Consider the following 21,635-nt stretch of genomic DNA (forward strand, 5'->3'; position numbering starts at 1 on the left):
GGCTGGGCAGGGCAGGGGTGCTGGGCACTGCTCACCCCCAGGGGCGCTGTTCTCGGGGGTCATGAAACACATGGCATTGGTGGGGAGGTGACCTGGGAGAGCTGGGTCCCCTGGGAAGGACTGGGGTCAGAGGGCTGGGGTGAAATTGGCCTTGACACTGGGCAGAGGAGTCTGGTATCCTTGGGGACAGCTCCATGGAGCAGAGCTTGGGGACCTTGTGTTTGTGCTGGCGCAGGAGCCCGTTAGCCTGTGCACACGCCCCGAGTTCACCTGCGCTGGGCTCAGGCCTCTGCTCTGTGACATCCTGGATGAGTGGCTGCAGGGATGGTCCGGGACGGACGGCCGCCGCGGGTCCTGCCTGCCCTGCCCCCAGGCCTGCAGCGCAGTTTCCACCCTGTTCTGTTGCTTTGCCCCCATTGCTGGCTCATGGAGCAGGAATTTCAGTCGGAGCCTCCAAAGCTGCTGTTTGTTTTCCAACCTGCTGGGCTGACCTCCCCGATGGGGCCACTTGCCCTGTGCGGACACTTCAGCCCGGGGCCAGTGGCGCCTCCACGCTCCCAGCCCCCCTCCCCGCCCGGGCCTCGGTCCTGGAAGAGCTGAGGCTCTTTTGGCTTCCAGGAGGCATGAGAGGGAGCTAGCAGGGGTGCAGGGACCTGGGAAGAGTGGGGGTGCTTCCAGGGTCACCCTGCTGGGCGCCCCACAAACACCGGACAGATGTGGCGCTTGGTGGCAGTTACCATGAGAGTCGGTCAGGTTCCCGAGGCATCAGCCCCGCTGAGGTCCGCAGCCCAGGAAGGCAGACCCACCTCACGTGGGGGATCAGACATATTTATACTTATGGAGCGGCAGGTGCACCAGGGCTGTGAGGGCAGTGGGCTGAGGGCCAGCCGCAGGCTCTGTCTTCCATCTGCCTGTGCCGAGGGGGAGGAAGCTTGTGGGACTGGGGTGGATCAGAAGCTGCAGGTGGCTCTGCATCCGCTTGCAGTGTGACCTTGTGATGGTCGCACTCCTTTCCCACGCACCTCTTTCAGCATGAAGGTCGTGAGCCTGGATGCTCTTCGTGGCCCCTCTGGCTCTGAGGTGAGAAAGCTCTGGGAATTTTGAAGACGTCCGCCTTGGTGGCTCTGTGGGGACGCCTGCATGTCCTCTTGAACATAACGACATTGACCTTGGATGGAGCAGACACCCTCTCTCCGCTCCCGCCCCTCCTGCTGGCTCCCCAGCACCTGTCCCACTCGCTCTGCTCCCAGATGCCGGCAGGACCTGGCCTTGGGCTCAGGGTCCGGGGGGCTTGGTGTGGCAGAGGTCGGGCTGTGCCCTCGGGAGGACGGGCCATGGAGCTCCATCCAGGGCCAGGGGCCTGGGAAGTCCTCCCTGCAGGGCTCACTTTGCCCGGAAGCACTCCTGGACCCCAGGGTCATGAGTGTCCTGTGCCTCATCACAAGGGCCACAGCCTTCCCGGACCAGAGAAGGCAGGTGTGGGATGAGGCTGTTCAGGTGACCCCAGCGGTGAGTGACCTGATGGCCTCTAAAGGCACCGTGTGAGCAGGTTCTGATTCATCACAAACTCTGCCCGAGCCTCTAGGCTGGAGGGGACGGTGACCATTGACCCCCTGGCGTGAGCTTCCAAGGCTCTCTTTGCCGATAGCGAGTGTTTAAGATTATTCATAGCCTGTTGGGAAAAAAGCAAAAAAGGGGTGGAATTTGAGCAAGAGCCCATGCAAGCCCTAGTGTGCCTCGTGCGGGAGGCCTCAACCCAGTGCCTCCCCAGCAGATGGAATGGCCGTGCGTCCCCTGCTTTCGGCCTGGGGTTGCCCTGAGAGTTAAGCCCAGCATGAAACCATGACCATGGAGCAGCACGGCAGGGGGAGATGGTGTTTTTTACGGAGGTGGCAGCAGTGTTCAAGCTGCCATTTCCCTCTCCCCCTGCCTGTCATAGGTTAAGAGCTGTGGGTTTGCTCACTCAGTCATGCAACAAACATGGCTGAGTGCCCGGTGTGTGAAAGAACTCCTGCACAGTTGATGACTAAATCCCACCCATTTTTGTGTCCTGCTGAGACTTGGGGGTGAATCATTAAATCCCGGAAGGGCACCCTTTACCAGGGCCTTGGCGCTCAGGTGGGTCTTTCTGGCTGAGTCACTTTTATCCTGACCCCACCCCAGCACCAGGCTCTGAGGGCTGGGGAGGGCTGGGGAGGGCTGGGAAGATAAGCATTGCTGTCAGCCCTTGGTGAGGGTCCACCCATCCTGACTGTTCCCAGCCCTGGGGCACCAGACCACTGGCGGCAGTGCCCCGTTAGAGCAGCCCGATTCCATTCTGAGGACACATCCTTGGCAGCCAGGGTGGTGAGCTGGGCCCTCACCCTGCTTCCCTTCCTCTCTGCTCCTGAAAGCCAGGTGCAGCCTGGCGTTGTCCGCAGAGAAGCCTTCTCCCATGAGGGGTTCCACTTGCTAAGGAGGGGCTGCTGAGCCTGATACAGACCCTTGAACCCAGTCAGGCTGGCACTCCGGCCCCCATGGCCTCTTCCTTGCCCTGAGCCCTGTAGAGTGGTGTCCAGAGGCCAGCTGATGGCCAGGAACCAACTTAAATTCCTGCTAAGAGCAGTTGCCTGATTCCTTCTGCTCTCCTAGGGATGCCTGCACCAACCCCGGCTGTTCTGCAGGTTCAGGGGAGGGAAGCAGGGGGCGGCTGACTTTTAGGGGTGATTGTGGAGCCCCTTTTGGGGGAGACAGGGAGATCATCCTTGTGTGGTTGGTGGAGACATTGCCATTGACAGTTGAAACATTTGACTACTTAGCTGGACAATTGTGGAGTTTATCTCTGGCACATCTGCCTCCTGATTTGTATCACTCGTGTATATTGCTTGTTCATCCATCCATCGGTCCATACATCTGCATCCATCATCCATCTGTCCATCCATCCATCTGTCCATCCATCCATCGATCCATCATCCATCCATCCATCCATCTGTCCATCCATCCATCCATTTGTCCATCCATCCATCCATCTGTCCATCCATCCATCTGTCCATCCATCCATCATCCATCCATCCATCCATCTGCCCATCCATCTGCATCCATCTTCCATCTGTCCATCCATCCATCTGTCCATCCATCCATCTGTCCATCCATCCATCATCCATCTATCCATCTGCATCCATCTTCTATCTGTCCATCCATCATCCATCCATCCATCCATCCATCTGCCCATCCATCCATCCATCTGTCCATCCATCCATCTGTCCATCCATCCATCTGTCCATCCATCCATCATCCATCCATCCATCCATCTGCCCATCCATCCGCATCCATCATCCGTCTATCCATCCATCCGTCCATCCATCTGCATCCATCTGTCCATCTATCCATCCATCTGTCCATCCATCCATCCATCTGTCCATCCATCCATCATCCATCCATCCATCCATCCACCCATCTGTCCATCCATCCATCTGTCCATCCATCCATCCATCATCCATCCATCCATCCATCTGTCCATCCATCCGCATCCATCTATCCATCTGTCCATCCATCTTCCATCTGTCCATCCATCCATCCGCCCATCCATCCGCATCCGTCATCTGTCTATCCATCCATCCATCCATCCATCTGTCCATTTCTCCATCTATCATCCATCTGTCCATCCAGCCTACACTTCCGTATTTGGGCTCCTCCTTTGTGCCTCTGCTTTCCTGGGCCCTCCCGCTGCCTTTTTGGCATTTGGCACCTGGAGCTCAGTTCTACATTCCCAAGTCCTTCCTCACATGCTTCCTTCTGCCTTAAAACTGACCTCTCCTGCATTCAGTCCCTGACGGGTCCGGGGGTGTAATACCTGGTTACCTCTGCACGGTCTCCGCAGGCTCAGTGCAACAGCAGAAAGCAAGCAGGCTGTTGTGGGGACGAGGCTGAGTGCAGGAAGTAGGGCTTACACAGCCAGTGGCAGAGCTGGAGCGCTGGGCTTATGGGTCCCCCACTCAGGGTCACATCCCCATAGTAAAGCGGCCACTCAGACTTTGGGAAGTCACTGCTGCCAGTGTTCCTGGTCCCGGGACCTGGTCGCAGGCCCTGGCTCGTAGCCCAGACCCTGCAGGAGGAGGGTCTCTCTTTCATTCCAGCTCCACTCTGAGCGTGGGACGCATTTGCGTTGGAGCGCTTCCCACAGGGCGTTCTGGGAAATGCGGTTTTTAGTGTCCGGGCTCCACAGAGCAGGGAGAACTTGAGTGAGCTGAGGCCGCTCCTGGCCCGCTCCCCCCCACCCCTCCCACCCAACAGGCCAGGGTTACGTGGGTGCCACCGGGCTCTGCTTTCTCGAAGCCCTGGGACCATCCCCTGTGGTCCTCGGGTGCTGTGAGCCTGGAGGAAGCCAGGGGTGTCCTCCTCGGAGGGAGGAGGCAGGAAAGGGGTCCGCGTGTCAAGATCCTGGTCCGGGGAACTGTGCCGGGCCCTTCTCACCGGCCTCCAGAGAGGTCGTGGGGCCTGCTTCCTGGTGGGAGATGCTAGGCTCCAGCCCACACCCAACTGTTCCCAGAGCCGGCACCATCTCCCAGCGGACTCCTCATGCCGATAGAGGAACTGGGCTCCCGGTTCCTCCCAAAGCTGCGTCAAAAGGGCGCTGCGGCATCACCAGGAAGAAGAGCCCACGGGGACCGTCCTGCCAGACGGGCCGTCGCCACAACTTTTGTTAAGAGGAAGAACTGCCTTCTTAGCTCTGGCACAGGGAGCCCCTGGCTGGCGGGAGGGGTGGCAGAGGGCCTGGAAAGGTCGGTGGCCTTTCAGCTTGTTGCAGCAGAAGTCCGTCAACTTGGCCCCGAAGCCTTCGGGCAAAGAGCTGTCCCCGCGCGCAATGGAGAAAGCAGGTTCGCGAGCCTGCGCATCTGGAAAAAGCATCGCATGCGAATGGCGTGTGAGTCCCAGATGCCGGCCGGGCTCCTCGAGGCCTCTCCTGGCCACTGCCGCTCTTGGAGCCGAATCTCAGAGATGAGCCAGGGCTCAGCTCTGTCACTGAGGCAGGTGTGCCAGCGGCTGGCACGGCCATCTCTTCCCACGGGCTGCGTCCAGGGCACCTGCGCCTGGCTCTCTGCTTCTCATGTCAAGTGGATGAGCACTGGCGAGGCCTGTGGGGGGCTGGGTAGGAGGGCTCGCTGGTGCCCAGACGCTACTGATATGTGAGGGGCTGACCACCCCCGGTGGGGACAGGGCTCTGGGTAGGAGCCACGAGAAGCAGTGACTCTATAGGTGGCAAACGCCAGCCCGGACCAAGCCTGTCCTGGGTCCCCCCGTGTCCCTCCCTCTGCAGAGGTGGGAAATCCCTGTCCCCCGTTTCTTGTCCCTTGATTCAAATGACAGAGGTCTGGGAGTACCCTGGTGGCCTAGTGGTTAAGGATCCGGTGTTGTCACTGCTCTGGTTTGGGTTCGATCCCTGGCCTGGGAGTTCACAAATGCCATAGGTATGGTCAAAAAAAAAAAAAAAAGAAAAAAGAAAGAAAGAAAGAAAAAAGTGACAGGTCTGCAGCAAAGCTGAGTTGTAGAAGTGACACTGTGGAACGGGGCCCTCAGAGCCCCGGCATGTGGGTCCTGGGACTGGGGCCGTGCTTCGCGGTGGAGAAGAGCAGCTTCTGTTCCCTTCCACCCTGCTCTCCCTCGGAGCCGGGTCCAGCTCCTCATGGGGGCGAACGGGGGGCCAGTGGCATCATCCACACTGACCGCCCTGGCCAGCACCTGCTCCCCTTCCAGACCTGCCCCCAGGGACAGGGCCTCTGTCCGGGTGGGTCTCGTGTTAGGGCCTTGCCCGGACAAGCGGTGAGGCTGTGTGCAACCCCCACCGCGTACCCCACCCCCTGCCCCTGGTGGTGCTGGGCTCCACACACAGCAGCTGGCTGAAGGCTTGTCCAGAACCAGGGGAGACCAGCCTTGGGGGTCCTTGCTCACCTGCAGAGCTTCCACCCCTGTTGCAAATGTGGAACTTTCCTCTTGAGCAAGTCCCAGGCATTTAATAACCCTCTGGGGAGAAAGGTCAGTGAGCCAGAAACTGAATAGTTAAGAGGCCCAGAGATCTCAGCAGTAAGCTTGCGCCAGCTCTGCTGTTGCCCCCAGAAGTGGGTGAGGACTAGCAGGTGTCAGAATGTAACCCGAATTGGCATAAGCATAAGGATACTTACTTATTCGTATAGATGAGTCTTCTTCAGGCACAGCTTGATCCAGGAGCTCAGACCATGTGGCAGGAGTCTGTCCACACCCTCAGACAGGCACTCCCCAAGCCTTCAGGAGACGGTCCCCCGCCCAGCTGCAGGTTCATCGGCCATGGGTGGGGCCGAAGGGCAGAGAGGGATTCCTCTTTCTTAGAGGGGCAAGCCCCAGAAGGGAGCCTGGTCCAGTCACATGCCCTCCCCTGGGCATTGTGCTCTGATTGGCCTGGCAGGCTCACGGGCCCCAGTGGAGGGGGTATGGTCAGCCACACCCACAGCCACAGGGCCATGAAGGTGCTGGTTGCTGGGGTCCCCGAAAGCCCGGGGAGCGCCCCAGTCCTCCCTGTGTCCTGTCACTATGACTGAATTTGAGTTCACCTTCCCTGCCTGGACTCCCAGGGCCCCATGTTTGTAGTAACACAGGCAGAATGTTGCGCACAGAACCGGCTGTGTTTAGGGCAGTGGGCGCGCAGCCCCCAAGCCTGCGGGCACCAGAGCCTGGAGGTCGGGGGTCTTCCTGATCTGGGGGCTGGTGCAGGCACATGGAGTCCATCTTTAGCAGGTGTCGGGGACGGTGGAGCGCGCCCTGACGCCAGCTTCTCCCTGCCCTCTGGGGCTGTCCCCTTCTCTGCAGCGCCATGGGGGGAGGTCAGAACTTTCCAGAAGGGACGCAGGGACCTCCCTCGTTCTGGGTTCCGTGCCTGTCTTGCCCAGCAGGCGTCAGTCTTCTGGGGGCAAATGGAAACCGGCTATTTGTGTAAACCCTGATGGGAAGATTGCATTTTAATTGGATAAAGATGGAGGGGCAGATGACATGTGCCAGGGGCAGCCCTGCCGTTCTCAGTGGCCCCCAGGTGGTGCGCATGCTCCAGCGGTTTCGTAACAGATTTCATGAGCTGTCCGTCACTCCCGGTTCATAAGCCCGCCCGCGGTCATCTGCTTCTGTCCGCGATGGGATCCAATGCCACCTTTCAGCTCCTGTTGGGGCGGATTTTCTGCGACACTAATAAGAAGAGGTGTTTGCGGGCTCGGGGCTTGTAACACACTTGCCACTTGGGGACTTGGGGGCAAGAGCAACGTCAGTGCTTGATAAGGGAGGACTGGCCCCTGGCGGGTGGCTGCTCTCAGGGACCGGGTCGGGGCCCTGGTTCGGCTGAGCTGGACGTGTGTGTTTCTGCAAAGCGGGGTGTCCTGGCCCCGAGGGCACCGCTTCTCAGCTGGGTGCGGGGAGGTGGCCGGGGTTGGTTTCCAGTTCACGAGGGCGGCCGGCCCTGGGCGCCCTCCTTGCCTGCTTGTGGCTAACTGCAGCCCTCCCCTTGTCGTTTCAGCTCAGCCAGCAGATCTCCTGAAGGTTCTAGATTTTCACAACCTGCCTGACGGGATAACCAAGACCACGGGCTTCTGCGCAGCACGGCGATCTTCAAAAGGCCCCGATGTCGCCTACAGGGTCACGAAAGATGCCCAGCTCAGTGCGCCCACCAAACAGCTGTACCCTGGTACGAGGGGGTCCACGTGTCCCCCGGGCCCCTCCAGGGAGCAGAGCCTGGAGCTCGTGTGGTGGGAGGGATGTGCCCGGCTTTCCGGGAACCCCTCGAATGAGCCAGGTTTGATCTCCGAGCGCTGAGAACACAGCCCAGCCTGGCAGCTGTCACCCCCACCCCCCGAGCGGGGGTGGGTCTGCTCTGTTCCCGCCGCGCCTGCAAGCCGCTGTCTCTTCAGCTGTGGACAGGCTGCCAGGACGCCCAACGCAAAAAGGCTCTGGATGGTTCCCTGGTGACGCGGGTAGACCCCCCGGGGTCACGGGAAATGAGACACTTCTAGACATAGCTTAATTGGGGGCAAGGACATTAAGAGATGCACGAATCAATGTCATGGGCCCCAGTGCAGGAGCGCAGGCTTTTAATGAGAATCAATTGCCAAGTGTCACATCCCTGCTTTTAATTATGTGCCCTGAGCGGGAAGTGACAGGAGCTGCCGGAATGCGGCGTCCGAGTTGTCCCCGTCACCCAGCCGGGGGGCAGGGGGTGGCCCCCTCCCCCCACCCCCTGGCATATTGGGTCGGCTGGGGACTTAGGCCCACAATCGACCACCCCTCCCGCTGCCCAAAGGGGCCCATCTTCCCGCGTGGGTCAGAAGGGGATCAGGGACCTCGGGCAGCGGCGCTGACCTCAGCTGTCTTGTCGTTATTAGAATTATCATCTTTTTGGTGCTGGGAGGTGCCCCGACATCGAACCCCGAGCGCTCTTCTGAGGGACCCGCGCCTCCAGGGCTGCGTTCTGCTCCCTCTGAGCCTGTCTGTCCCTCGTCACCCTCGTCTCCACCCCAGGCATGTTCTCCGCCGACCTTTACGTCCACGGGGCCTTTGGAGAGTGTGGCTTGGGAGAGACGCCGGGTCTGCCCTTTCCAGGAATGTGGCTTTGGGTTTGGCGAGAGCCCCTTCACTGTGTCTCAAAGAGCCCCCCACTTTACCACCTCTGGGGGCCAGATGGGCTCGCTCCAGAAGGCTGGACACATCCTCGCAGGCGGAAGTCACGGCCACGGCTCCCTGGTCCGCTCGCCACCAGGAATGGCGGGGCTTTCATTTTCCCAGACGCCTGGCGGAGCACGTCGTGCCCTTGTCCCTTAGAATCACCCAGGCGCTGTCTGCTGTGCTGCCCCGAGGCCCCCGTGTGGAATTCTCATCCTAGAGGGATGGAGGGCACTGGCTCTGGGGACGGCTTGTGAGAGCCGGTGGCCCAGGACCTCCGTGACTTTGGGACAGACACCTGCAGCGTGCTGTGAGCGTGGCGTGGCCGGTCACCTGCCGGGGGCATCCTGTGGCATGAGGTGTCCTCCCTGGAGGTCCCCTCTAGTTGGCTGGCTGACCGGCTAATCTGGTCCTCGCCACCTAATTCAGGGTCCCGACCAACTCTCCAGAGTGTCTGTCCTTCCCTTCCTTTCTGCTGATGTATCTCCTGGCGAGAAATATCACAGGGTCTCGGGGTTCAGCCCGATTATTGGAGATCTAGCACGAGCTCCCGAGTAGCAAGATAAGGATTTTTTTTTTTTTTTAGCTCATCTTTTCCCAAGCTCTCAAATTAGGGACTTGATTAGACACTGAAAGAGTTTAAAAGGCTGTTGCGGTGCCTTCTGGCCACAGTTAGCCTCTGGAGTTGGATGGGTCTCTATGTAACAATCACCTCATTAATGCCAAGCAAAGCTGGCGTTGCTTTGGGGTGATTGAAGCGGGCATTTCTGGGGCTTAGGCAGGGAGCCCTGTGACAAGACCTTCTCAGATGTCAGTCAAGTGTGACCTGTGGACCTTGGGCCACGCGAAGCCACACAGCCCCTCTGTCCTTTCCTCTCTTGGGGACCTGGGGGTGCGCCCCCACCTGTCATGCTTTTTGCTCGGATGCCACCCTGCCCACCCTGGGAGCCAAGGTGTCTGGCTGCATTTTATTATTTTAATTTTTTTGGCCACGCCTGCAGGCTGCAGAAGTTCCTGGGCCAGGGGTGGAACCTGTGCCGCTGCAGTGTCAGCACCGGCTCCTTAATCGCTAGGCCGCCAGGGAACTCCCGGCTGTGTTTTAGACGCCGTGCGTGCAGGGCAGCTGCAGGAGGTGTGGTTGGGGACCGTGGTGGCCCAAGCTGAGCACAGATACTTTCGACATCTCAGTGCAAAGCAAGTTCAGGTCCCGGTGACTTCTCTCCATGAAAGAACCCGGGATGGTGGTGGCCTGGATTCGCTGAGCCCATGGTGCGCTGGCACTGGCTGTGTTGGTCTGGGTTCTGGGCGAGGGTTCGGGCCAGGGCCGAGCAGGTGTTAGGGAGCCTCTGTGGGGACCTGCCCCCAGCCCCGGCGAGATGCCCGTTTCCCGCAATGTCCAGCAGGCCAGCCTCGTCAGCTCGTCGATTCTGCGGCTTTGTCCTGACGGCCTGTGCTCCAGGCCTTCTCTCTTTTCGGGAAACCAAGCTCCCGGGGCTGGGATCCTTCAGGGCCTCGCCCCCTGCGCAGCTGCTAAGGAGAAGCAGGTGGGTGCTCTCTGCGCCCGTCGGCAGCGCGGGGCCCAGGGTTCCTCCCCCGCCCCAGGAGGACTTGCTGGGCTTGCATAGAGCCTGTAATTTGGGCTCTGAGATTGGCAGGGCCCAGAGCTCGATGCCAAGTCCCCGACCTGTCCCGGTGGTTCATGCTGGGTGGTCCTGCCACCATGTAGACCAGGCCTTGAGGACTAAAGCAGCACCCAGGACAGTGACGCCCTGTGGGCAATGGGCACCCCCAACACCCTGGAGAGGGTCGCATGGCAGGCCTGGCAGTTCCCGGTTGTCTTCTGCCCGCAGTGTGGGGGTAGGGCATCGAGTCGAGGTAAGGCCAGCCCGGGACCCCAGAAGATGCCATCATGGACCCTCCTTGAATGCAGGAAGCACACGTGGCCCCTGAGGCTGCCCGGGCCCCTGGTGGAGCCTGCGGCCATCACGCAGGGCCGAGCCTCTGCTCTGGAGACATCCAGATAAGGCAGCCTCCTCGGGGTCCCCCAGCCCCTCCTCTGTTCTTGTGCCCAGGACTGGGGCCCTCTCCCCATTGTGTCCCCCTCTAGTAACCCTGGGGCCGCCGAGACTCCCTTCCTGCTCAGGATCTGCAGCGGGGGGCTGGGCCGAATGATGTCCTCCAGGCCCCCCTCCCGGGGTGGGGGAGGGCTCCAGAGTCAGCCTCCCTCCAGCAGCGCATCCTGTCCAGTGAGTCAGGTGCACGTATGAAACTCCCACTGTGTACCTCGGGGCCTCAGCCCACGTGAAAAGCAAATAACCGAGGGAAGTCACTGAGCCTCTGGGGAGCGCAGCTCTCAGTCTGACCTTTCTCAGAGAGATGCCATGCGGAATGTTGGGTAGCAGGTGCGTTTCTCCCAGCCGAGGTAGATTATGGAGCGTGCCAGCGCCCCGCTCCCGCCACCACCAGAATGGACCGTCTCGAAAGTGACGGTAAATCCACTGGTTCTGCCCGGAGAGAGAGAATGGCACACAGACTTACCCTTTCAGGTCATCTGTGCTGAGAACACCTGCTCCCGTGGCGATTCAAAAATCGGGAACCGCATCTTACTGAGCTGGGAGGGAGGGGGTTCGTTCGCGGTCCTGGACGGTCCCCCACTCCCCAGCCTCTCACTATTTGAGACAAGGGGGTCCCTGGATGTGGTGTGGAGTCATCGTGGGACAGGGACAGGAGGCGGGCGACTCTGTGAGACGAGAGCAAGGGCCCCAGGTCGTGGTTGTCGTGTGTCTTAGACCCGAGATGCTTGGGGTCAAACACCACCCTGGGCCCCTCGGTGCCCACTCGCCCCCAGGGACCCAAGGGTCCTCCTCGGCCTGGCTGGGGGCTCCCACGGGGCCTGCATGGGCAGGTCCCCCCCATGTCCCACGTTTGGAGGACAGCAGTGGCCTGAGCAGACCCCTTTCCAAGTGGTTTCCTGTCGGGGGAAGGGCAGCCTGAGCCGGTTCCGCAGTGAAGGTGGCCTTTCCTCAGGTGACCGCACCTGCCACCTCCACCTGCCCCTTGCAGCTGTCCCCCTGCTCCGGGAGTGAGGCATCCAGCTGGGCCCCTGCGGGGAGAGCCGGGCCCCTGCGCTGAGCGTAGTAGACCCCAGCTTCCCGCTCGGTCATGCACGCCTGACTCTGGGTTGCGAGCCTGGGCCTTTCCCGATCCACACCCTTGCCAGAGCTTTGGGGCCTGTGGGGTGGATTCTTCACCCGCCTCCCGACACGGCCTTGAGAGCGCACACAGCCCTCTGTTGGCTGTCGGGGTTTAGTTTCTCTGCCCGAAGCTCCTGTGGCCCCTGTTGTCCTCACCCTAGAGACCCTTCTGCCCAGGGCCCTCTTCTCCTCCACTTTGGGCCTCGGGCATCCTCTTTCCCTGGCAGGGCACAGTGACCAGAAGCAGAGGGCCGCGGCCCTGCAGTGGGGCGGTCCTGTCAGCAGAGGGCGCCTGCGGACAGCCTCCCAGCTAGACACGCACTAACCCCCGGCTCTCCACCCCCGCCATCTGGTTCACCTTGTTATAGTTCTAGGAGGGGTGGGTCTGGTGTGGGCTCTGTCCTTACCCAGGAGGGTCGGCTGGGCTCCAGCCCTGCAGCACGCCGAGCGTGAGGCATGTCCAGCCCCAGGGCCTCATCCTTCCCCTGTCCCGTGTCCCCATGGACGCCCCTCTGGGTCCGCTCCCTCTGCCTGGTTCTGAGATGCACGCGGACGGGCTGAATTTCCTGGTTGTGCATCAAGTAGCTCAGCTCTCAGTCAGCCCCCGGCCCTCGCTCTCAGCAGAAATGCAAACTGCACACAGAGAGAACCGCTGACTCCAGCCCCAGGATTGACGGGAGGAGGGGGCCGAGACCGCCTGTCCCCGCCACGGTCACGGGGCACGAAGGGTATGCACGTGTAGAGTCCCGGAGCGAGCGGAGCAGGTCTGGTGCCCTCCGCAGGGCCAGCGTGGGTCTGGCTTGTCATGAGCTCATGTTGGTTCTGGCCTGTTTGGTAAGGAACCCTCCCTCCTACCAACACACCAGGGTTTGGCTTTTCTTTTTAAATTTGAAGGCTTTCGATGTATTCTACTTTTTCTCTGCTTTGTGCAGCAACCACGAACTGTCACAAAGTTCAATTCTAGTCATGAGCCTCTGCCTTTCTTCCCCTCTTCCCTCTCCGCACCCTCCCTCCGCTGGGTGCTGGATGAGACACACTCTGCAAGGCACAGCTTTAGGCCCTGCAGAGGGTACAAAGATGCATCTGAACAGCCCCTTCCCACAGGAAGCTCACATTCTAGAAGGTTCTAAGAGGGATTTCTGCATAGATGTATCGAGGTGTGGGGACTGAAAAGATGGCGTTGGAGGCTCACAGTCAGAAGGACCAATCAGGTTTGCATTTGAACAGAGCCTCCTCCAAGGGGGTAGGTAGGTTTGGCCATCTGGTGATGGGAAAGGCTTTAGGAACAGTTTGATCAAGGGGCAGATGGGCAGCAACTGGCTGTGCACCGCCACATACAGCAAAGTCTCCCAGGTCCCTGGGCTGGTTTGTTTGGCTCTCTTCGCAGCTGGGGGCTTCCGGACTACCTTCTTATCTCTCCTGTCCTCTTTTCCAGCATCTGCGTTCCCCGAAGACTTCTCCATTCTAACCACTGTGAAAGCCAAGAAAGGCAGCCAGGCCTTCCTGGTCTCCATCTACAATGAGCAGGGCATCCAGCAGATCGGCCTGGAGATGGGCCGCTCCCCGGTCTTCCTCTACGAGGACCACACCGGGAAACCAGGGCCAGAGGACTACCCGCTCTTCAGAGGCATCAACCTCTCAGATGGCAAGTGAGTGGCACCACTCAGCAACCGCCCCCCTCCCCCACCTCTGCTGGAGGGTCGGGACAGGCCACCCAACGCTCCCTGCCTCAACTGGGGACGTTATGGCGGGATGTGCTTTGTAGCAGGACGGTGCCGACCTGCCCAGCGGTGAGCCGCAGGTGGAGAGAGCACTGGGCTTGGAGTCCCGGGGGCTGGGTCTTAGACTGGGGTCTGGAGCCTTTCGTCCCCCCAGGCCCCCACAAGCCCTTTGTGAAATGCCCTGAACTGTATTAGATGCTAGCAGCTTCATAGCCAAAGGGACATGGGAAATTGTGTAGGTGTACCCAACTTGTCCCAGAAAGGATTTAGGATAGCCTTAAAGATAAGACACGGAGGAGTTCCCACTGTGGTTTGGGGGCTTCAAAATTCACCTGCAGTGGCTCAGGTTGCTGCAGAGATGTGGGTTTGATCCCTGGCCTGGTGCAATGGGTTAAAGGATCCCGAGTTGCTGCAGTGGCTTGGATTCCATCTCTGGCCTGGGAGCTTCCCTATGCTTTCAACGTGGCCATAAAAACAAAAATAAGGGAGTTCCCACTGTAGTGCAGTGGAAACAAATCCAGCTAGTATCCATGAGGACACAGGTTCGATCCCCAACCTTGCTCAGTGGGTCGGGGATCCAGTGTTGCCATGAACGGTGGTGTAGGTCGCAGATGTGGCTTGGATCCCGCATTGCTGTGGCTGTGGTATAGACCAGCAGCTGCAGCTCTGATTTGACCCCTTGCCTGGGGACCTCCATATGCGGCAAGTGGAGCCCTAAAAAGCAAAAGCAAAGAAAAAAGGTAAAAAAAAAAACAAATAGAAACCAAAAAAACCTTTCCAGAGTCAAGTCTTTTCAGAATTCTCAACTGGGGCCTCCCTGAAGCCTGGCCGTCTGAAATTGCCCCTTTTGGGGCTGACACGTCTGAGGCCACGTGCCGGGGCTTTGAAGACCTCAGGGCGGGATTCCTGTGTCTCTCCCCGAGCTGCATCTATATCTCTCGGGCTCCCTGTCTCCCGTCAGCCTTCTCTGGCAGCCTTTGCCGTTGGGGGTTACGACGGCCCCAGGGAATCGCCCCGCAGGCTCCCTGCCCTTGACCGCCTGGCCCGCCCACTCCCGTCTCAGGGCTGCCCTCGGGGCGGGACGGCTGTCCTCGTCCCAGAGATGAGACCCCGGGGCCTGGGAGCAGCAGGTCTCGTGTGGCCCTGGGTGTGGAGCTGCGCCCCAGCCTGTCTGACCACCAGCACTCGTGAGCCCCCCTTCACCCGCCCGGGCTGCCCGTTCCCTGCAGGTGGCACAGAGTCGCACTCAGCGTCCACAGGAAGAACGTCACCTTGATCCTGGACTGCAAGAAGAAGACCACCAAGTTCCTGGACCGCAGCGACCACCCCATCATCGACGTCAACGGCATCATCGTGTTCGGCACGCGGATTCTGGACGAGGAGGTCTTCGAGGTAAGCAGGACGGGCCGGCAGTCCCACGCAGCCCGGACACAGGCCCGTGCGTGGCCACGGTCCGCAGGGCTGGCCTCGCCTTGGCGACCTGGGGCCAGCGGTGCTGACTGGCCTGATGCTGTCTTGGGGACAGCAGGAGGGAGAGGCCGCGTGCTGGTCACGCCGCTTCTGTTCGCCAGTCGGGGATGTCTGTCCCTGGACGCGGGCATGCGATGGCACGCGCCTTCGGGCTTTGATGGCACGTGCGGAAAAGGAAGTCTCACTTCTCTCCAGGGTCCTCCCGGGCCTCGTGCGTGACCACGAGACGCTCAGGGGCAGCTGAGGGCCACACTCCCTGCTTTCTCGTGTGCTGATTCCCGGCCTCGCGCAGGTTGCTCTGACGTTTCTAAGCCTCAGGGCCTCCATCTGTAAAACAGGATCTCGAGGAGCTCCCTGGTGGTGCCGCGGGTTAAGGATCTGGCGTCGTCACTGCGGTGGCTCGGGTTCGCTCCCTGGCCCAGGAACCTCTGATGACGCGGACATAGCCAAAAAAAGGGATCATGAAGGCAGGTCTTTCGCAGACAGTGGTGGGAATTCCGCGAGGTTGAATGCATCTGCAGTAAAGCACCCCGGTTCCTCATGGCAGGCGCTTGACACCTGCCAGTTCCTGCCACTCACCCAGCGCCAGAGCAGGAGGGACGGTGGGCCAGAGCCGTCGGGCGGATGAGGCTCGGCAGGGAAGGAGCAGAACAGCCACCTCTATGTGGAATTGGGGGGGAACCAACCCGTGCGTGAAGGTGGGTTTGTGGGTCCTGCAGAACAGGAGTCCAGGACGGCTGCAGCCTGGGACCAGCAGGGCGGGCCGTGCACCCAGATCCGGTTGGCACTGCCAAACTCAAGGAGTTATATAGCCCCCCGCCTCGCCCCCAGCCACCCCGAGCCTCCCCCTGACCGGACCTGTGCAGATATCCTGACGAAGCGCAGAGTGGCCCGGCCGTTGCGGCCAGGCCTGAGCAGCTCTGCGGCTCTTCCCCGGAGCTGGTGTCAAAAGCTTGGGGGTTGCATAGACTGGGATGGAGGGGTTGGGTCTTTGCTGTGTAGGCTTTTTGCTGGAGGGAGGGTCTGGGGAAAACCACTGATGTTGGTGAGCTTTAGGATTCATTTCTAGAACATGGTGAGAAGTTCCCGTTGTTGTTCAACTAGTATCCATGAGGACGTGGGTTTGATCCCTGGCCTTGCTCAGTGGGTTAAGGATCTGGTGTTGCCGTGAGCTGTGGTGTAGGTCGCAGACATGGCTTGGATCTGGTGTTGCTGTGGCTGTGGCTGTGGCGTAGACCGACCCCTAGCCTGGGAACCTCCATATGCCGCGGGTACAGCCCTAAAAAGACAAAAAAAAAAAAAAGTGGGTGTCCGTACCATTACCTCGAGAGATGTCAGGGCCCACCTGGGCTCACCTGTGAAGCGCTCGGCTTGGGTACCTGCTTGGTGACCTGGAGCCCGGGTTGCGTTCACTGCCCTTTCTTCTGTGGCCCGAGGTCTGGATGTGGCCATGCACCGGGGCTGGGGTTCGAGGACCGGGAGGTAGCTTTTCTGAGCCACATCATTCTAGTGTCTAAGGTGTGTCCTTTATTGTAAAGATACAGGAAAAAGCTTTCTCTAGTGGAAACAAATTCGGATCCGAAACCAAATTCTGCCTCCTTGATTTCCTGAGCCAGAAGTGCTTTTTCCCCTCGAGCACACATCTGGAGCACCGCCGCTGGAGGGAAACACGAGGACAGGCAGGGCTGGGTTCGAATCCCAGCTCCACCGTTGCCAGGTGGCGAGATGGCGGGTGACGGCCCAGCCTCTGTGTGATGCTGTGTGGGTGAGGTGTGTTCGAGAACCCAGGCCTATGAGTGGCCCGCAGCCAGCACCCCGTGGAGGACTGGAGAAAGAAATCCGTTTATAAGTTCCTTTTCTCTTCTCTTTTCTTTTTTTCCCCTCTTTTATGGCCACACCTGCAGCATCTGGAAGTTCCCAGGCCAGGGGTCGAACTGGAGCGGCAGCTGCGGCCTGCGCCCCAGCCACAGTGGGAACTCCCCGTTTATAATTCTCGGAAAGGAACGTCTCGAATCGGGTGTCCCCTCTGCTTGTCTCTCCATCGACAAGGCAGGTCTGCTCTGCCGCCTGAAGCCGGCAGGCTTTTGATGGAGCCACAGCTCAGGAATATGTTCTGAGTCCCGGGAGCCTCCTGGTCGTGGTGTTGGCTTTGAGCTGGAGCGGCTGCCAGGCGCCAGAGATTTTTGTTGACCGCAAGGCCATGTTCTGAAGGAGGCGATTCTCCAGCCCCCAGCACCTCCTTGGCTGTGGGTGGCGTCTCCTTTGGAAAATGTGACGCATCCTTTCTAATATGACCCGGGAGGCGGGGCTGCCTTTGGGGCGCGGGAGCATCCGTTTTTGCTTTTTCTCGGGGATAACGTGGGGTGGGTTGTCCTCACAGTCCCGGCTGCCCCTTGTCTCTTGGTGGGTGAAACAGAGTGTTTTATTTCTTTTGAAAGAAACGTGATTTAACGCTTTATGCTCCAGCAGATCCCATAGAACAAGGCTCGTGGTTTTAACCACTCTGGTTTCTAGAGCAGCCTCTTTAACAGGCGGGGCCGGCCCTGGGGCAAACGATTTCCCGGCAGCCGCATTCTTCCCCTGGAAGGGTGACTTCCCTCATTAAAAGCCAATTTGTCCCGAAGCTCTGTGCACTCGGGGCCCTGGGAGGATGCTGGGTACTTTGGTGGGAGGCCAAGCTGCCGTGGGCACACGCTGTTTTGTGATTTGTGCTGTTTTCAAACAGCAGTTTAGCCAACTCTAGAGAGGCTGTTGGGGCCCTGGGGTTTTTCCTGGGGTGCACGTGGCCCCACAGAGGTCCCCTTCCTCCAAAGCAGATGGGACCGTCAGAGCTGAGATCATGGAACCGTCCCTGCCGCGTGTCGCCGGTTCTAGGCAGACTGCACGGCGCCCGGGCCTCCCGGGTGCAGATGCCAGCCTGGGTGTATGGCTGGGGCAGGTGTTGGCGCCCCGGCTCCCTCAGCCTCCCGGGCCCGGGTATGAACCTGGCTCTGATGGGACCGTCCTGCCGTGCGGGAACACTGGAGTCTGCTCCTTCCAAAGCCACCCAGGGAGGGAGTGGGTTGCATGGCGGCGTCTCCCCAGCTCTCCTGCTCTTCCTCTCCTGCCGATGGCCTGAAGCCCATGCTGGCCTTCCCCAAGCTGTGTCCTCGTCTGTGAAATGGACACAACACGGCCGAAGCTGTGGGTCGTGGGGGGCCGGATGGGATCTACGTAAAGTGCCTGCGCCGGGAGGGCCACAGAGAACCCCGCTGAGCTGACAGACCCCTGGCAGTCAGAGCGAGTGGCCCGTTGGCAGCATCAAGCATGGTCTGGGCTGTGACCGAGCTGTGCTCCCCTGCAGTGGCCCAGGCTCACGAGCTGTCCCTTAGCTCTGCTTTGCCAGACTCACCTGCAGCTTAGGTGCTGGACTCTGGCTTCGAGACAAGTGTGCAGAATGGAGCTGCCCCGGCTGGCAGCCCTCCTCCTGTGCCCAGAGGGTGGCTCCCCGGCTGGCCCTGCCGCCTGCTCGCCGTTGTCTTGGTTCCCCAGGGGCTGGTGGTGCTGTCCTCGTCCCTGGGCAGAGCCCCCAGGATGCCATGCTGCGCTCTGCAAGGTGCTCCAGCCGGCTCCCAGGTCACCACTGAGCCACCCACCTTGCTGACCTGGCCAAGGCCCCATCCTTGCCTGTCTGTCCTCAGGCGGGGCATGTGCCCGGCGGGGCTGCCTGGGGTGGGGGTGGAGGCACCCAAGGCGCACATCCTGTTGCTTCTCCTGGGCTGTGCCCTGGGGTCAGTGAGCAGCCGGGGGTCCCGGGGCTTCATCCCGCTCCCTGGGGGGCCCGTGGTGGTGGTGGGGGTGGGGGTTAGGGGCTATTCTTCAGACTCCTCCTTCCTGTGGGCTTCCCTGTGCAGGAAAAAGTCTTGTTTTCACCCCGGGCTTAGGAGCAAGCTCTGTGTTTTCGGAAACAGACGAGACTGCCAGGAGTGCGTCTGGCAGGAGGTGGGATGTGGCTGTTTTTCTTCAGTGGCAAAGCTGGGTGGGAAGCGGGGCAGGGCTGCCAGCAGGGCCCCGTGACCACACGCCGCCTGCGGGCTCTGCCCTCCCTAAGCTGAGGTTTCCGCACCAGAGAGGTCAGGTGGTCTGCTGACGGTCAGCCAGCACAGGGGCAGTCCGGGGGGGTCGGTCCCCAGATCTGCTTGTCTGGTGTCGCAGTGGAGGGCAGGTGTGGCGGTCACAGCAGCACGCGCATCTCTCTCTCACTTGACCAAGGAAACCGGACGGTCCCCAGCCGGGAGCCTTCCGTCTTGGAGGCCCCGACGGTGCTGGCGGTGCCCAGCCTTGCTCCAGGCTGCTCTGTTCCTGTCGCCCTGCACTGGCCCCCGAGGACACGGGAGGGCCCTGGCCTGTGGGGTCCATGAGGCCCCGGAACCTTCCAGGGAGAGCCAGCACAAGCTGCTTGCAGGGGCGGCGGCTGCTAGAGCTGCCCTTCCCTGTGTGGCCGTGCCCCCTTGGCCTGCCAGCACCCTGAGGCTCATGTGCAGGCCTGGGGCCCCGGTTCCGGATGGAGGGGTCTGCGGGGTGGGGCTGGGGCGGGTCAGAGCCTGGGCCGGTGAGGCGGGGGCGGCCTGTGCAGGGGGAGATCGGGCCCCCGGGGCGCAGTGAGCTCCTTCTGGGCCAGGAGCTGAATCTGCTTTTAAGCTGTTGAATGTTTCAAGGGGCAACGAGACAAACAGAGTAGAAAGTGAGCTCTCTCTGCACAGCCCCTGGGCGCCAGCAGGAAGGAACGCACCGCATTCAAGGGACAGCCCTGCCGTCTGGCGGCTCTCCTCCGCCGTTTGGAAGGGACCCAGGGCTTTACCTAATCCTGACTCCCTTTTTCCAGGGGCCTGGCTTTTCCACTGACATGGTCTTTCTTGGAATTTAGTTTTCCCGGCGCAGGAACTGGGCCTTGGCTGAGGCAGCGCTTTTTCCCAGAGACCCATGGAGACGGCCTGGGATGCCTCTGCCCCGACTTCACCACGGGGAGGGTGCCTGAGGTCAAGGTCTTTACCGAGAGGGAGCAGTGAGTTGGCGTCAGAGGTCAAGGTGTGACCTCTGACCCTGGACCCCTCAGGAACATCCTGGCACCTGGCCCCTGGCCCAGGGCCCCCTGGGGTCGGGACACCGGTCTTGTGGCTCCAGAGGGGACAGACGTGCACCTGGTGACGAGGGGTGTGGTGACAGGTGAGCTGCAGGGCCAGGTACCTTGAGGCCTCCTGTGTCCCTTGACATGCGGGGACCATCTGCGGGAGAAAGCGTTCCCCCGCGGGTGTGGACGAACCCGGCCCCGCCGCGTCTGCGTGCGCCGCGTTTGCATTCAACGCCCTTTCTGTGCGCCTCCCCGCGGCCCTGTCAGCTTGACCCTACTGTCTCTCCAGAGGGGCCACAGACCCTTCTAGATGGCTCTAGTCCCCTCTAGAAGGCGGTGCACCTGCAGGGTGGCGGGGCCAGTCGGGGTTCACCATGTGGGCAACGTGGATACGGCGGGGGGGTGGGGGGCGCGTCTGCCGGCGGTGTCTCTGCGCCCCCAGCCCCACTGTTGATGGCATTCACAGCCCAGGGTCCCCTCCCCGGGTGTCCAGGCGTTTTTCCAGTGGGTGTTGCTGGGGAGACCCGTGAGGGCGCAGGAGGAGCCGGACTCTGGAGCTGGACCAGGTGGGAACCTTGGCCCCATCTAGTACGCGGGCCAGCGGGGTCAAGATTGCTGCTGAGTCCAGACCTGCTGCATGCATGGCCTCCCGTGTTCTCAGAGAGCCAGGTTCAGGGCAGACCGTCAGAGACCCCAACAGATGCTCCACACACCTGTCAGCGGCCACTTTCCTGCCGTGTCTCTGCCAGAGCCGAAGGGGTGGCGTTCCTTTCCAGGGCCACCACGAGGTGGCTGTGCGGTGGTTCCGAGAGCCAGGCCCAGGCTGGTGTGGCCGCGTGCCCATCCCCGCAACTCCCAGGGGAGAGCCTGGCACACAGAGCAACAGGGGAGGGACCAGGTCTGCCTGGTGCACTGTCACAATCTCGTCCCAGGGACTCTGTTCAGATGCAGACGCAGAAGCTCCAGCGCTGACCTGGGTCTGAATTCCCGAGGAGCCACAGGAAGCCAGGCTTTCCTGCACAGATGGCAGGCCTGGCTGGAGAGTGTGGGCATGGCTGGGGGGCATGGGCGTGGACAGCCCAGCAGCAGGGCCTGGTCCCTCCAGCTCTGCTCCAAGACCCATGTCCGCCCTGGTCCCAGCTCTCTCTTTAGCGTCTTTCTGTGCTTTGCCCAGGAGCACCTCCCGGGCAGGTCCGGCCATGTGGAGGGCAGACCCCTAGGGAAGCAGAGGAACCCAAGTGAGTCAAGGTCAGGGCCGCCTCTGCCTCAGCCCCGCGCCCTTCACAGGGACCTTCCCGGACTCCTGGGAAGGAGGGGGGGCTGCAGTCTCCTTGTGTGACGGGTCCGTGATTTGGTGACTTAAAAAGACAGCCTATTGTTTCGCATTCTGGAGGCTGGAAGTTGGAAATCAAAGGGTCAGATGGACAGGGCAGAGCTCCCTCCAGGTGCCCCAGGGGAGGGTCCTTCCTGCCTCTTCCAGCTTGGAGG

General features: G+C 60.8%; 1 protein-coding gene across 1 annotated transcript in view; it reads left to right on the forward strand.

The window, feature by feature from the left end:
* COL5A1 (collagen type V alpha 1 chain) overlaps nucleotides 1-21,635 on the forward strand; it is a 150,556-nt gene that overhangs the window by 30,391 nt on the left and 98,530 nt on the right. Inside the window, 3 exon segments of the mRNA XM_047768868.1 lie at nucleotides 7,514-7,681; nucleotides 13,282-13,495; nucleotides 14,797-14,959. Coding sequence (XP_047624824.1) covers nucleotides 7,514-7,681; nucleotides 13,282-13,495; nucleotides 14,797-14,959 — 545 coding nt within the window.

Source organism: Phacochoerus africanus, chromosome 2 (assembly GCF_016906955.1).
Source record: "Phacochoerus africanus isolate WHEZ1 chromosome 2, ROS_Pafr_v1, whole genome shotgun sequence".
NCBI classification, from domain to species: domain Eukaryota; kingdom Metazoa; phylum Chordata; class Mammalia; order Artiodactyla; family Suidae; genus Phacochoerus; species Phacochoerus africanus.